General features: G+C 37.4%; 1 protein-coding gene across 2 annotated transcripts; it reads right to left on the reverse strand.

Annotated features, from left to right (window-relative positions):
* Positions 1 to 828: 828 nt before the first annotated feature.
* On the reverse strand, positions 829 to 13,903 carry fbxo25 (F-box protein 25). 2 transcript variants are annotated; one of them, XM_053336860.1, is made up of 10 exons: positions 13,746 to 13,903; positions 7,821 to 7,924; positions 5,861 to 5,910; positions 5,632 to 5,724; positions 5,447 to 5,540; positions 3,921 to 4,105; positions 3,516 to 3,698; positions 2,949 to 3,092; positions 1,974 to 2,000; positions 829 to 1,066 (listed from the first exon to the last, which is right to left on the reverse strand). In XM_053336860.1, exons 1-10 carry the CDS (start codon positions 13,871 to 13,873, stop codon positions 977 to 979), a joined length of 1,098 nt encoding a protein of 365 aa, XP_053192835.1. In that variant the 5' UTR covers positions 13,874 to 13,903; the 3' UTR covers positions 829 to 976. The 2 variants fall into 2 exon arrangements, with proteins under 2 accessions (XP_053192835.1, XP_053192836.1); XM_053336861.1 differs by lacking the exon at positions 1,974 to 2,000.
* Positions 13,904 to 16,166: the final 2,263 nt, after the last annotated feature.

The following is a 16,166-nucleotide window of genomic DNA, read 5'->3' on the forward strand; positions in this document are numbered from 1 at the left end:
TGTTTATGTGTTTAGTGGCAAAGAATTATCTTCAATTTTTAGGTGGATAGGAACCTAATCACTGTGATGTAAGGTCCAAATCTAAGGGCTGTAAACTATTATAAGGCCAAGTCTAAAAAAGAAGGACAAAAGGGAAACAAGTGTTTTTTTAAAAATATTTAATTAATGTATAGCTAGTTCTTGTTCCATAAAAGTCATGATAGTACCATCAAAAGTATTGGAACATTAAGGGAATATTACAAAATTTGGAGAAAGGATACAAACCCCCCCCGCCCCCTTCCCCGTCTTCATATTTCCTGTCTGTCGCTCGACAGTTCTGACATAAGTATACTGTAAAAACTTGTACGCCTAAAGGAGATTTACATTATTTTCTTTTAGTGTCAGTGCTTTCAAAGTACACAGAGCACATCAAGTACACACAAAGGACAACATACAGATTGTAAACAGAGACTCTGAGAACATAACATGCATTCAGTTATTGCAGAAAAATACCACCGTAACAAAAACGGACCAAAAAAAGGAATACTTTAAATCCATTAAATAAACAATAAACACATTACTCAGTTTATTCTGACGAACGGTAAACGGACACCTTTTGCCATTTTCTTTGAGAACTTTTTTTCCTATCATCACTTACCTAATATAAACACGCTACAACCCCCTTTACATATAAATTTATGTAACATTTACATATTATTTTTTTCTTACAGAACAAATAAGAAGACAAACATTTGTGCAGATGGAGGAAAACATAAAAGTTTCTTTTGTATTTTTTGCCCAATCCCAACATTCTCAATATCAATAAACATATACATTTGTTCTTTTCTATGTATTATGGAAACATTTGTGCGTAAGGAAAAGAAGATGTAAAAAAAGTATATATTTTTCAGTTGAAGCCCTTTGTATTTGGGTTAAAAGACATCAAGATCTTATACACACTCTTGGTTTTGGTGTGAGGGCAAACAGACGATTCTCTTCAGAATTTGAAGAGGTCAATAAAGTGCTGCGGAGAGATGGGCATAAGACAGCTGTCTGGATCATTGGCCGTGCAGGGGTGGCCGCAGTCCTGGAAGACAGTCAACAGGCAAATCAATACTATGAAAGCACAATGTTCAAATTACACATACAGTAGTACACAGAAACCTGGTTGCATCAGCTGTTAATAATTTCAAACTCTGCTAATAATGTAAATGCATATCACTTATTAACTGCCAAGTACTCTGTTGTGTAGCGACTTAAACCAACTGATAGCTTGCTACTACATAACCTGTTTAGGGTGAAGAGTATTTGTGGTAATTTGGAATATTATCGCCTTATTTTATTGTCACAATAACCTAGAAACAATAACCAGAGTTAACCAGCATTATTACAGATTTGAACTATAAATGATGAGGATGTTAAAGAAAATGGGAATATTTTGAGACCATAAAACGTACTTACAGTCAGTGATTACTTTTGATTAGACAGTGCTACAGATGTTACATGGCAACCCATTTAAACATACAGTACATTGCTACAGTCTTTACATGTTCTAAGCTATAATGATGTAACTTGATTCAGTAAATCACAAGTTTGAAACTAGTTAATAGCAAAATTCTGAGATGGATTTACAAATATCTGGTGCAACCTGATCCTGGACATTAGTGGATACATAGAAACGTTTGTCTGAGTGTTAGACAAAAAAATGACAGCTGACTGTTTTCTTTCAGACATGTGAAATTTAGACATTCAGAGGATGTTATGATCCAACTAAAACAAGGCGATCCAAGAAATGGGTTAGAGGCTTTAAAACGTCAGTGGAAAGTGTGGCACTGTTTACTAAACATTCCTCGAGCAAAACATCATGTCATCAAGTTAAACAGAGAACTGGACAAGACAAAGCTCAACAAGAAGCACAAGATAAAATCAGATCACGGGGGGAAACATGACAGGAGATGGTAAACAACAGAAAGACATGATGGGACAGAAGGTACCTTGAATAACAACGCAAGGTGGCGATCCTTAAAAAATCAGGGAGAAGGGAGAACCAGCGGGAGAGGCAGGGAGGAATGGAGACGAGCAAGGAGAGGGAGAAGGCAGAGGTTAAAACTGTTCAAGGACCAAGCCATGGAGTATAACAGGTTTTGTGGGTACTAAATAATCAAAAGGGTAGAAAAATAGGGATTGCTGCACTTTTAATGCAAGCACAAGTCAGTTTGTGTATATACAAATATTCCTCCTGATGTTATTAACTCAAACTTACATGTCTTACATGTGGTTAAAGATCATATATTGTGAGTTAATGAGGGCAAACAAGTCATTTGTTTGAGCACTGATTGCTACTTGTAAATGTATGAGCACATGAGCTCACAGAATCAATTGTACTGGTGGACAATGTGAGACTTGTTTGTTCCTGTTTGAATAGCACTGTATTGAAAACAGCATTTTTTTACGGTTAATATTGCCCCGTAGTTAGTTAAAGATGACAGGCCAAATATTTACAGTATAAAGATGGGATTTCAATAACTATTTAAGATTTATTGCTTGAAGCTTCTAGAGAAAGCTATCAGTGTGAGAGAGGCGATGTGACTGGACCAAAGTGTCTCTGAAACTTTGTCTGAGTGTACAAAATGATAATGGATGTTTTGTCTCTTTGGCTCAGAAAATACAATGTGTTCTGGTACTAACTTGAAACTACATACAGTGTAAAAGATATCAGTGATAAAGACAGGTACAATAATCTAAAACACACACATCTGCTCCAGCTTCTACTGAGTTTTGCAGCATTATAAGGTGTGAAAGCTAAACCCATCCTGTTAACCTTCTTTCAACATTGACCTCCAATATATTAGCTACGTAAGCTCCAATGTACGTCGGGAATGCAGGAACAGTTTAATCGGCAGTTAAGTACTATTAAGTGCTGTCACTTCATAAATGTGGCTGTAGGCATGTTTTATTTTCTTATTTACCTTCCAGAAGAGTATGCTACAGTGTTTGCAGAAGTGCAAGGTGTCGCCGTACTGCTCCTTCATTGGGTAACGCTTCTGCAGGGTGAAGTACATCAGCTTCCAGTCCACGTTGTCACTCTTGGTTAGGACTAAATTCCTACAGAACTGCATTTACACACACACACACACACGCACGCATGCACGCACACACACACACTTTGAAGTCATTTAACAAGCCTTTAAAACACATGGGACAGGAAGGTAATTATCACAGGAACAAAGTGTAATTAGATATAATTGAGGACAATTTCTCATTAACACTTTACCCGAGTGAGTGTTTATGTGATAAGTGTGAGATGTGTGTGTTTATGTGTGTGTGTGTGTGTGTGTGTGTGTGTGAGAGAGAGAGATATCACGGTGAATGGTGAGTAAAGTATGACAATTCTGCCCTCTACTGGTCACTAGGCCAACTCCTTGGCAGTCTTCCCTTTGGCACTGATGCCTAACCAAAAGCTACTATTTTTTAAGTACCCCTTTTAAATCCGCAGTGAAACAATCTGTATATTATGTGTTGTGTTGTTCTCTCACCTGTTTGTCTGTGAAGTGAAAGTGGCACAGGTTCTTCCACAGCGTCCTGTTCTCACTGAGGATGTGCAGAGTTGGCGAGGCCTGTCCCAGGTTAATGATGTCGTGGGCATCAGATAGGTTGTAGAGGATCTTATTGTGCATGAGTAGCGGCAAGTCGTTGAATGACTTACCATTGCACATTTGCTGTGGAGATAATCATTAGTAAGAAATGTAATATTCTTACATCACATAAGCGCTTTTCCACAGAGGCTGAAGTGTTACAATTCATCAACCGTTGAGCACTAAATGTGCAAATTAACCATATTTCACAATCCTCACTCATTAAACTCAGCTTACAAGTCAGGCAGCATGACAAGTGAGCGAGAAAAAGGAACCCAACACACATAAAGTCTGTCAACTTTCTACCTTTGGGATCTGCAGGTTGTTGAGCTGTTGTTGCCATTTGAGAATGGTCTCCAGTCGGCACAACCAGATATTGACGTTGCCCACGAGCACACACCTGCCAACATGAATAGTCAGACTGTGCAGTGTTGAGCTCAGGTCCTGCAGCAGTTCCTTGACAAGGCGCGGATTGTAGTGGTCCTCTACGACTTATGTACAAAAAAAAAGAAAAAAGAAAACATATGACAAACATTAGCAGCCAAACGCTGACCACGCAAAAAAACAATGCAACGTGATATCAGGTAGTTACAATAATGAAAATCTCTCCTTTTCCAAGATGCCACTTCAACTTAAAGAATATGGCTAGTGATTTTGCATATTTTTACTTATTGTCAACAAATCTCATGCACGGAGCCAAACCAACAATAAACTGATCTAGTTACAAGTGTTGTGTGTGTATATTCAAATCCTCATACATTGTATTCATCTGCACTGTAGACCTGCTGTTGTCCATAAACTGATAAAAACATGTCAGTGAGCCACAGTGTTGCACTGGGTGATACATTCCTTCATCACAAACAGTTTGAGCACAGCAGTTTGTTTAGAAATGAGACCACGTTTTCAGTCTCCAGAGAGTAGTTCTGTGTAAGGCGGACTGACTCTATACTACAGTTATTTGAGAAATTTACAATGTACAATGTAGTATATAGCGTGTATGTTCTGTTAATAGTCTTTGGAAACAAAATAATATGTCCAAAATGTTTTGTGGCAAAGAACCCAGTGCAGTACTGTGGCTCATTGTTGAGTTTTTATTTGTTTTTGGACAACCACAGAGGGTCTACAGCACAGAAGAATGCGATACATGAGGCTTTGGATATACACCACTAGTAAGTCGGATCAATTTATTGCTGGTTTGGCTCTGCGCATGATATTTCTTGACAATAAGAAAAAAAGGAAAATCACCAGCCGCATCCTTCAAGTTGCTTCGTAAAAGCACCTAAAAATATCTAGAACTGCATGGAAATGAACGGAAAACGTGAACATTAATGGTAATGGTAATATTTGGAAAAAAGACCTTTTATGTTCAGCTAAAAATAACCAATATTAGTCTGACACTACAGCTAGCCCCAGATTACAAAAAATAACTAAATACTTAAAAAGTACTTTTAAACCACAGTTTCAAAATAACACTTCTGAATTTGAAGTGCATTACACATTTTACCATATAACTTTCACTGTATTCTGAACATGTGGCAGGATGAACTTCAGTCTAGATCTGTAGTGTACTCCACCAGTAACCAAAACCCCATAATGATGGAGCACACTGGTCCTACAAGTTTTGTGGTTAGGCACTCAGAGCAGTGAGTGTGCTATGACTAAACATTAGTAACATCTTATGATTTCTTAGCCTCGCTATTTGGTAAAGACATTCTGTAAAATATAAAGACTCAACTAACAAGGTCTAACATGAGAAAAAGTACTTGAAAAAGGTTCTGCCTGCACGGTATGTCCACAGAACAAACACTCATATCTGTCCCACGTCTACTTACCTTTTCGCACAATTTTCTCAAGTATATTGAAATAGTTTTTCTGGGCTGCTCCACTCAAGGACGTCAGCTGAGACCTGGCGATTAGCTGGAAAAGCTGTGGGTGAGACACAGGGTTGAGACAGTCAGAGGTAGTACAACAAACTTAAAGGTATTCGTCTTTAAAATATGTGATCAGCATTGCTCACTTTTGCCACATAGTTGAATCTTCTCAAGTCCTGAATGGCACTGGAAAAGTCTAAACGGTTGAGCGCCTCACCAAGTGTGCAGTATCCATGTCGCTATATGTGAACATGAGAACACACACACACACCGTTTAATAAAGAATAATCTTATTTAAAAATAAATGCTGCTGTTTCAATCAACAGAAAGTAAAAATCTTTATGTGAAAATCCTGGAAAATGACCAAGCACTCACTTCTTTTGTGCTCCCTTTCTGCACGTAGATCCATTTATCCCTAAACACGACTTAAGATAGAAAAAAATCACAGTTTACTGGAGTGAATGTGCAGTGGTTGTACACAATATGATGAGCACATGTGCAATCTAATGCAATCTAATAAAAAACCCTCACAGCAAATATAACATTTTGTATAGATAACAGATGTTTGTTCAGTTTTATTACAGCAGTGTACTAGATATATTACCTTTTGAGTCTAAAGTCTGTGATGCTGCGCTTGATTGAATTCGATTTGTACAGTGTTACTTTAGAGGAGGCTGAAACATTATCAAACATTTAACTTGATTTTGATTTCTGCCAGTCTCAACGAAAACTGAACATGAAAACCTTCTAAAATGTTTAATTTGTTGTGGGGCTGATGTATCGGATTACATGAGATTGCACAGGTGTTAATGATATATTTCTGTATGTTCAAATCACATACAGTACCAGTCAAATGTTTGAATAGGAAAGTGTGTCCACATTTTTGACTGGTACTGTACAAAAAACAGGCTTTTAAAGGATGATCTTAGAGCATGTCTATTCCACTTCTTCAAACTGCTATTATCCTTTCAGATTAAAATGCATGAAGCACAGCTGCAAAGTTCAACTAAGGCAAAGAGAAATGTGGACTGCATTTTAGGAAGCTGACCAATCATGCAAAATGTTAATGACAGGGCGCTCTGCTTTGCTGTACCTGCCCTCAATGAATACTGAAAATATGAAAATGACTACATTCAAAGATAATATTATAGACAATTACAATTTGGGTTTGTTCTTTTTGTTGTGTGCAACATGTGTCCTTCATTATAAAAAACAACTCCTGGAATGTGAAGTTTGCTGTGATGAGAGGAGACTCAGTGGAGACTGTATGTAGAGACCTAATTATGGGAGGGGGAGATGGATAAAGCAAACCATCTGAAATGTCAAATTTATTTCTCAACATGTTTAACAGTCTAGTTAAACTGAGATCCTGTTGACAAACAGGTGTGGCATCAGGACCTGAGGCCAGCTGTACAATATTCAGCTTACATTGCTGGCCGTTGTCCTGCATGCCAGGCTGACACCAACTATCAGTGCTGCTCAGGGCTTGTGCACACCTTCAGAGGTGAAGATATATACAAAGACACTAATCCTCTAAAATGAATTCATCATTCAAGAAGAAAACCGTTGACTATTCACCATTTTTGTCTAATAGAGTTTAAAGTAAGAGGTGGCATGCATTTAGTAGATGTACAGACAACAGCAAAGTCCCAGTATCAATATACTCCATTAGAGTATACTAGAGTATATTCCATTAGAAGTGACAGTGTTACTTGGGTAGAAGTTTGCAAGTATTGCTAGCAAAATGTGTTTAATTAAAAGTACTCATTAGGCAGCATGTATGGCTCCTGTCAGTGTAATCTATGTATTTATTATATTATTGGATGATTGTTACAAATATGTAAACAGCATTTAATGTTATAGCTGGTAGCAGTGGAGCTTTATCTGTAACAGTGTGTTGTATTTTGTGAATAATAGCTTTACCTGCAAAGCAACTAGTAACTAGCTGTCAATTAAGCATTGTGGAGAAGTATAACATAACATTAACCGAAAGCAGTGAAGCATCTAAATTTGTGCTTAAGTACAGGACTAGTACAGAACAAGAGTTATAATCACTGATGAGCACTGCAAATGTAATACCCACAATTAGTCGTAACATAGGATACTGTTTATTTTTGTACCACAATTTCTCTAGATAAAGTAACAAATGAATACATAATCTTAATTAATCTCAACACAAACAAAGCTTTCAACAGGTGACAGCCACTTCACTGCAATTATGGCTTGTGCTACCAGTACTTCTGCTTGGCTTTTTTTATTCTATATTCATACCACAAACTCTTCACAAAGCCAAAATAGTGATCATATAGTATAATATAGTGGAGCTGCAACTCACATTGAGATTTGGTGTTGTTGTTGTAGAAGTCCTTTTTCCTTTTTGTGGTGGTGAGCTCACATACATCTCCAACAAACAGATTTTCTTTGTTGTCACAGCAGAGCCTGTTTAAACAGAGTGAACATGGGAGGAATTTGTTAATAACACTGCATGTGAGTGTAACCAAAGCAAGCCTTTGTAGGACATGATGGTTCCTACACAGGTGACCATGCTGCCATATTTGGTGGGGGACAAAATGTGTGAGATTTTTAATCCATTCTAAATAGCACAGCCAATGAAAAAAAAACTAAACAGGAAATAAATGCCCATCGCTTCTTCTGGTCAAAAAGCTAGCAGCTGCATTTTGGATTAATTGCAATAATGTGCAGACTGAGACATTGACGTAAAGGCAAACAAAATAGCCAAGATGTGAAATTATACTGACTCATAGTAATGGAGGAGACACTGCAGATGGAAGACATATATCAAAGTCTGAGAGACAGAATAATAGATGTGACTCAGACTGTTTTTTTCCTCAGAAAACAGGCAAAACATAATGAAATCGTGATCTAATCTCTGTTATTTCTGGCAGTCGCTCTGGGCGTTGTTAGATATATAAGTGGCCTTGTTTTTACCAATAAAATAGATCTCAACATTTTGGCAGCTGACCTCGACTTGACATTAAGTTGACATCGGATGCTTGAAATGGCTCAGTTCCAACAGACACACTAATGAAAGCATGTAACATGTAACATCATGTTAATATACTGTGTACTGATTATCAATAGATCTGTGTTGCATATGCTTTATAAATCAAGACCATATAAGCCCTTCTTGTAAGGGGGAACCACTCTACTCTTCGTATCCAGTCTTCTTAATAAAACTGTCAGATAATGGAATAATAGGAAGGTCATTGTATGCATGAGTTGAAGTTAAAACCTATAAATCTCACATAATATTCACATTTTCTCTCAAATGTGTCAAATGACTTGCTTCGGTCAGTTACTATGTCCCATATACTATCACCATCAATAATGATCTTTGTAGTTTGGGTCAGCTTGTTCTCTTTCTACATTAGAGTTACATCCACAGAGACAACAAGCTGCAGTCCCTTGTCTTGTTCTCACTCTGCCTTTTGTAATATAAATGATTGGCTTGAGCAATGCTGAGACCTTTGATCAAATGACCATTTAAAGCGCTTTGCAATACATGTCAACATTTACTGACTCACACACACATTCATATGCTGATCTATGCAAGGGGCCTGCTCATCAAGATGTAATCTAATGCACATTCACACACTCGCACACTACTGGTGCAGCCATTGGGAGCAATGTGGGGTTTAGTATCTTGTGCAAAGACACTTAACATGCAGACTGGAGGGACCAGGTTTAAACCACTGAGCCACAGACAAACCAAATCACTGTTGTAAACAGGACTATAAACAGAATATCTTTGTGAAGGTATGATGAATGAGGGAGAGTACCACCAAAGTGAGACACTTCTACTGTATTTTTCTGCAATAGAATTAGATGAAATAAAATACAGCTGAAACTGTGATTCGTACCAATATGTATTCCTCTGTAAACAGACACTCTCTAATGACCTCTAACTGACAGATCAGAGGCCTGGACTGGACTGCTGTTTGACTCTCCATGCATTAATAATACATCAGCTGAAGCTGAGCACCTGACTGGTAACCATACCAACTCAGGGGAGCATGATGTATCAGTCAGCTGATCGTTCTGAATAGTAATATCTTAAAACTATGCTGTCAGTGTTGGGGATAATATCAGAATCATGTCAAATTCATCACATTTATTTAAATAATAATAAAAAAATGTAATAAAGTAATTTAAATTACATCTGCGTTAAGGTGTGCTTTCATTTATATGTTTATTTTGTGTTTCTAGCCGACTCATTTGCTGGAAGTGGTACTGGAGCTAAATGCAATCCATGTGAGAATATAAACTTCTACTTAACTGCGTGTACTTTAATCAAAGAAGATTTATTTGGTTGCTTGGAATAGCCTGTTCTACACACAGGGCATAGAGCTACCAAGAGCTGAAATCATTAGTCTATCAATTGTATGGTCAATCAACAGAAAATCACAGTCAGTTGATCTTTTTAGTCATTTTTAAGCAACAACAGCAGACATCTGCTGGTTCCTCCTTTAATAATGAATGTGCTGCTTGTCTGTGTATGTATGACAGTAAACTGAATATCTTTGATATTTGACTTTGATTACACAACTATGGGCTCAGAGAAATTATAACGGACATAATTCTCTGTTTTCTGAATCAATTAACCAAGAATATAATCGACAGGTTAATTCTTAATGAAAATAATTGTTAGTTGCAGTCAGAGAGCTATCCTACCCCTGTCTGCACACACAGGTACCCTAAACAACCACAAGACAACACCAGAGCAGCAACACAAAGACACAATCCCTCAACAGCTTCCCACATACACAACAAGTTCTGTTTTCATGAAATGCAGCAAAGAAAGAGACTCATCTGGAAACTGAAGTTGTTCACTGATGCTTTAACTTTTTATATCAAAGTGACCAAAGTTTCTTCTTAAAAAGAAAGTGAAAGGATCACATTACGATCAACTTGACCAGACTAATCTCTGATTCTTAAATAAATGAATAGTCTGCATTTATGACAAGATTTATAATATGGCTTTACTGCTTTAGAGAAAGAATGATAAGATGATTTACATGGTTTGGACCCAGAGTACATGCAACAGGGTACTTACGCTTATAAAAAATACAAAGACTAAGTTGTGTTCTTTTGAATAACTTATCACAATGACCAAAATCTATCCAGATGAACACACCTGCAATTGGATTAAGAAACATATTTACTTTTTCTCAATCATTATGGCTTTGCTTGTCTGACTGTGAAGTCGACTAATCGGGGTGAATGAGCTCCACAGTAATCCCTCGTCTCTATCCATTTATCCAATTGCATAGGCGTACATACAAACCCACATGCAAGCGCTGTAATCTGTCACAGTGAATTACAAGTGGGGAATGTAAAAGCCTGGCATTTCACACAGGTTGCATACAAAGCAACAGCCTCCACTGGACCAATAAAAGACATCAGACAGCAGCAGGAACGTTGAGAACATTGAACTATATACTGAAATACATGAGACAGTAAGAGGAAGAGGGCTATGTGGGAAGTGAATGTGAAAAAGGAACGAAAACCTTTATATTTATTTTTGTCACTTGGTCTCATGCACTATATATAGATATTGGGTGCTGCATTCAAATGGCATCAAATAGCAATTATTATGTGTTAGAATATGACATTATCAAGGACAGTGTTAGGTAAATCATCTGTTACAGAGACAGAGGCAGTGAGGTTCAAATACTTGGCTGACACATAACTTTCATGCAGCTATCCTGAACTTGAGTGGATGCAGAGGTGTTAGCGCTAGGAGATACATGATCGAACCGACTTCTGTGACACTGTGTACCACCATGCTAATGACCACCATAATGCTCCTCTTCAGCCTACATGAGGTGATCTGCCAAATGGACCTCTGCTGCGTGAGGTCACTTGCCTTTCCGAATGAAGTTGCACTTGGAGCGCAGCCAATGTGAAGAGATGATGTCACTGGTTATTGTCTGATGGCGTGTCTTTGCCCTTTAGTGAGAAGACTGCTGAGCAAGCTAATGTGGCAATGTGAGGTTCAGTTGGTGGATCAACAGAAAAGGCAGCATTGTGACCTGAGGGAGACATCACCAACTAGCACGGAGATTCCCACTTTAAATCTGAGCCCAGTCGCTAAGAAATACAGTGATGTCATGTACAGTATGGACTAATAAATACATACATCAAACCTTCAGTGCACTAGCAAGGCATTATCTGTAATAACAAGGCATGCAATAAAATGCACAGTATATGTAGTAAGAGCAGATAAACAGACCGAAGGGGGTCTCTAGTCTCTCGTCTCTCCCTTTTATGTGACACTCATTTCCAGTTGGCATGCCCCAAAACAGTCCATGTTTCCTGTAGATATCAAGGGCTAGACTGCCCACAGGAGCACATGTAATACAGACCAGAAAAAACTAACAACAGCGGGGCATGTTTTCAGTTCAGCTGCTCTAAACAAACAGTGTTCATCTAAGTGTTTCAACCCAAAAAATACTGACTTTCTGTGCCAATCCACACGTTCCACATTTTTGACTGGTACTGTAGAACTTCAGGGATGAATTGTGCCCTGACAGAGTTGTGGAGATGCAGGATATCAGATATTTCTGTGTCTACTATACTCTTACAGCCTGAGTTAATATATTTCTGTCATTCTGAACTTACAGAGAGATAATTAACCACTTCATGTGCCAATCAATAAGCCACACTGAAAACAAACCAGGAAATCTATAGTTTTCAATTACAGGCTTTCGCTGTGTGAAGCAGGTTACATGTTATAACCAAGTTGCATGATGTATTAATTTTTGTTCATATATATCTTGAGTGCGTGTGTGTGTGTGTGTGTGTGTGTGTGTGTGTGTGTGTGTGTGTGTGTTGCTTGAGGGGTACTTTGCATTTGAAAGTCAACTCAGTTGAATTTAACCACACAAAAAACCCAGCTGACCCAGATGTGATCAAACCTCAAACATGTTACTTGGCAACAACTTCCTCTTTTTTATCTTCCACTTCATATATACTTTTAATATTTATCCTTGGTAATACACTGACATGATGGTCTCATGTTAAATTACCCTATTGTGTCTCAACACTACTCTATACTCAACTCTGTCTGTTGCCATGACACCCCTTTGTTAACAACAGGCTGCAATTGTGGGATGCAAATGACCTCATCATCAAAGGCTCTGCTGTAGTCCTGATAAGAGTTGACTGAATAATTTTCTTGCACAGAGTGAGTAGCCATGGCCTTATCAGTCTGGTCTAGAAGTATACCAGTGTTATTATCTACTGATGGCCCTGCCACTGCCTCCTTTTTCCACTGGTCAACTAAGCATTTTCACTAAAGGTCACTGGCACTGTTTGAGCTATTTCAGTTTCAACTCTATTAGTATCCTGAAGGGAAAAAACAACACACCATGGTCAAAACATATAATCTGTAGCTATCACTAGTCAAAATGCAGCAGTCAAGGCATCCTGGCAAGAACCATGTCATGTAATCACAGCATACTGGTTTTGTTGCATGTCATTCCTCCTCTATTCACCTTCATTTCCTGTCAGCTCCCTTCTGTACTCTGTTTAATAAAGGTAAAATACCCCCAAAATTCAACTAACAATGGTGTAATGTATTTTGTGGAAGTTGGAACGTCATCATTTTAGTGAGCTTTTAAATAGTCTTGAAGGGCTAATAATATTTAATCTACTCTTGGATACACTGGTTTGGTAAAATTGAATTCTGAGCAACTTCCAGCCCTGATGAGCTCACATACTGTTATTACAACTCAAATATCTAGGCTTAAGTAGGAGCACTACAATTTAATAAAAAGTATGAAACAAAGCAGTAAACTTTTGACAGATTTACTGCTGAGCTCTAAATTCATCTAAAGGCTGGTTTATATGGCCAAAATCAATAATATGATGTAAGTTAGATATCCCTCTCGCTCTCTCTCTTTACATTTTTTTTGTATATCCAAAATCACAAATGACATAATTCATTTTCAGGTTGATGTTTGACGGAATAAACTGTGTTAACTTTTCGCAGCAGAATTTTGTAAACAGTGACACAGCATGATCACATCTTCAGGATATTACTGAAAGTCGACATTAATGCATGTGATAATCATGCACTGAGGGTATAATACACTTTTACACTGTGTATGTGGTCAAGTCTTATATAACTTGGTAAAACACTTAAAATCAATAATCATAACAAGTTTCATGAAGATGGTAGTGATCTGACAACACTATTAAAAGGCAGATAAAGGTGACAAAGGTTATATGTTCTTACTCTTTCAAGTCTATCTCTCTGTTGTTGTCCTCCAACTCATGTCCATAGAAGATGATCCTCTTCCAGCCATGTTCTGTCTTTGTCCAGCTCCATCCTGGTGACCTCCAGTCCTTTCCCAAGAAAGGCATTTTAACTGGAGATAGGACTGTGAGCAGAGAGGGTCGCTGCCACCCCAAACACCTGCAGGGTTAATGAGATACTGTTATAAGACAATTTATCTTTGAACTCTGGATTGTATGAAGTAAAGAGAGGCCATAATAATATGAATCATATAAGCAACTAAACACTATTTTAGAGAATTCAAAACATTTCTATTTATCAATATGCAAAAAAACTACATTCTGGATTTAAATTCATGCCAAGACAAGTGGATAGAAAAAATGTAGGCAAAAAAAGTTTTTAAGACTGCACCAATTGAAGTTACCTCTTGGGTATCTTTTAAATTATTTTTATTTGTATTATTATTGATTTAACTTGAAACCTGACTTCATTTACCATGGTGTCAAGAAACAACAGGTAGGTAAACAGAAGAAAATAAAACAATGAATGAATGCATGTAATACAAGTAAGCAATATATTCAGTAAATGTCATAAAAAATGGTTACATTTTCACAAGTTCAATTGCTTAATTTTTTTATTTTAGTTTGGCCTTTCTTTGCTTCTACAGTTTCTGTCTAAATATCTATTATGAATATAACAACATCTGCAAAAACAGCTACCAAATAACAAATATATGTTTTAAAAAAATATGCAAAATGAAACACTGTGCCAGATATCTTTAATAGCACAGCTGACAACGACTCTGACGCATTTAGCTTCAGCTTTTGGAAAAATAACAAGAGACTCTAGCTTTAGCAAGAGCTGTCCAAGTCGATTTAACGATAAAAAATAACGATGCAGACAAACTGTCAGTCGGTTCAACACAGACACTCACAACTGGAACAACTTGAGGAACCTCGTCAACACAAACACACCAGCTAAGAATTTAAACAAACCTTAATAGGCAACTGTCTTTGTTGTGTCGTCCGTCTCTGTCTCTGTTTCTTGTCGCCCTGCCTGCAGTGCTGGAAATATTGACGGAAGTAAACACAGCGCGGACAAGAGCCTTCGTCTCCGCCTCTGCTGTTCTCTGATTGGACGACACATCAGAATTGTTCTTGTTGCTACCCTGAACAGCGTCGTGGATTGGCTGTCTGTAGCTGTCAATCACTGTCTTTTTTTAGCCTCTCTGTTTTGTCGGGGCTTTCTCCTACACGTGACAGAGGACTGCGCACATGTACTTATGTTTTGATTTTTTAGATGGGGGATGGGAGATGCGCAACTGGACAGCTGTGAAATCGAGGTACATTTCTATAACATGTTTTCAGATGCTTAATTAAAATTTCATTTTAGCAACCAAAAGCTTCAAATTTCAAACCCTATCATTATTTAATACATGAGTGCTTTATCTAGGTCATTGCTCTATTGTTGTGGATAATTCCTATTCATATTCACTGTATCATTGTAAAATGTTTGTGACACTTAAGGTTGCCATCTTTCTGGCTTTGATCAATAGTATTTGTGAGTAGTTTTTAGTTTTTGTCGTTTCAAACATTCAAGTCTCAAACCCACTGATGAAGCACACATTTCCATGTGTGATACACCAACATGAAACAACATTTCAACATTTCTCTCTTCTGTTAACCGTCAAATATTCCAGGTGTAAAGCTACACAAATTCTGCCTTTCTTTAAAAAAAAAAGAAAAAACAAACAAACAAAAAAAAAAGAACCTGATTCTGAATTTTTCATATCTCACTTCAAGTCGGGTCTTACGGGGTTCAAAGGCTGCGATGAGTCATTATTTTCATTATCTCTTTGTCTATAACATGTCAGAAAACATGAAAAATGCCCATTATGTCTTAGAGGCCAAGATGGCATCTTTAAATGTCTTGTTTTGTCTATTCAGTTTACTATTGTTTACCATCACATTTAAGAAGCTGCAACCAGATTTGTTTGTTATTTTTCCTTAAAAAAGAAGGTTATTCAAGTTATTCAATGATCAAAATAGTTGAATTTGAATCTTTTGTCAATTGACTAATTCATCTTAATCTACTAATTGTTGCAGCTCTAGATTCAAATTTTAAGTAACAGCAATCAAGAACAGGTCTCACAAGTCCTATTTTTGTGAAATCAGTCTTAAGTCTCAAGTCTACACATGCAGGTTAATCTGATTATTTACTAAACATTAATGCAAAACTTGTTGCTTTGTCACTCTCAAATTAACTAAAAAGAACATACCAAACATCTGTCCAGACTGGCTGAGTAATAATTATTCCTTTGGGCAATGTTACTTTTGATTACAGAGCAGTCAGATGTTTGGCACAGTATGACTGACCGGTTAATATGGGGTTTCATGAAGATTCAATCTTGTTGTTAAGTAC

This window comes from Scomber japonicus, chromosome 17 (genome assembly GCF_027409825.1).
Source record: "Scomber japonicus isolate fScoJap1 chromosome 17, fScoJap1.pri, whole genome shotgun sequence".
Classification (NCBI taxonomy): domain Eukaryota; kingdom Metazoa; phylum Chordata; class Actinopteri; order Scombriformes; family Scombridae; genus Scomber; species Scomber japonicus.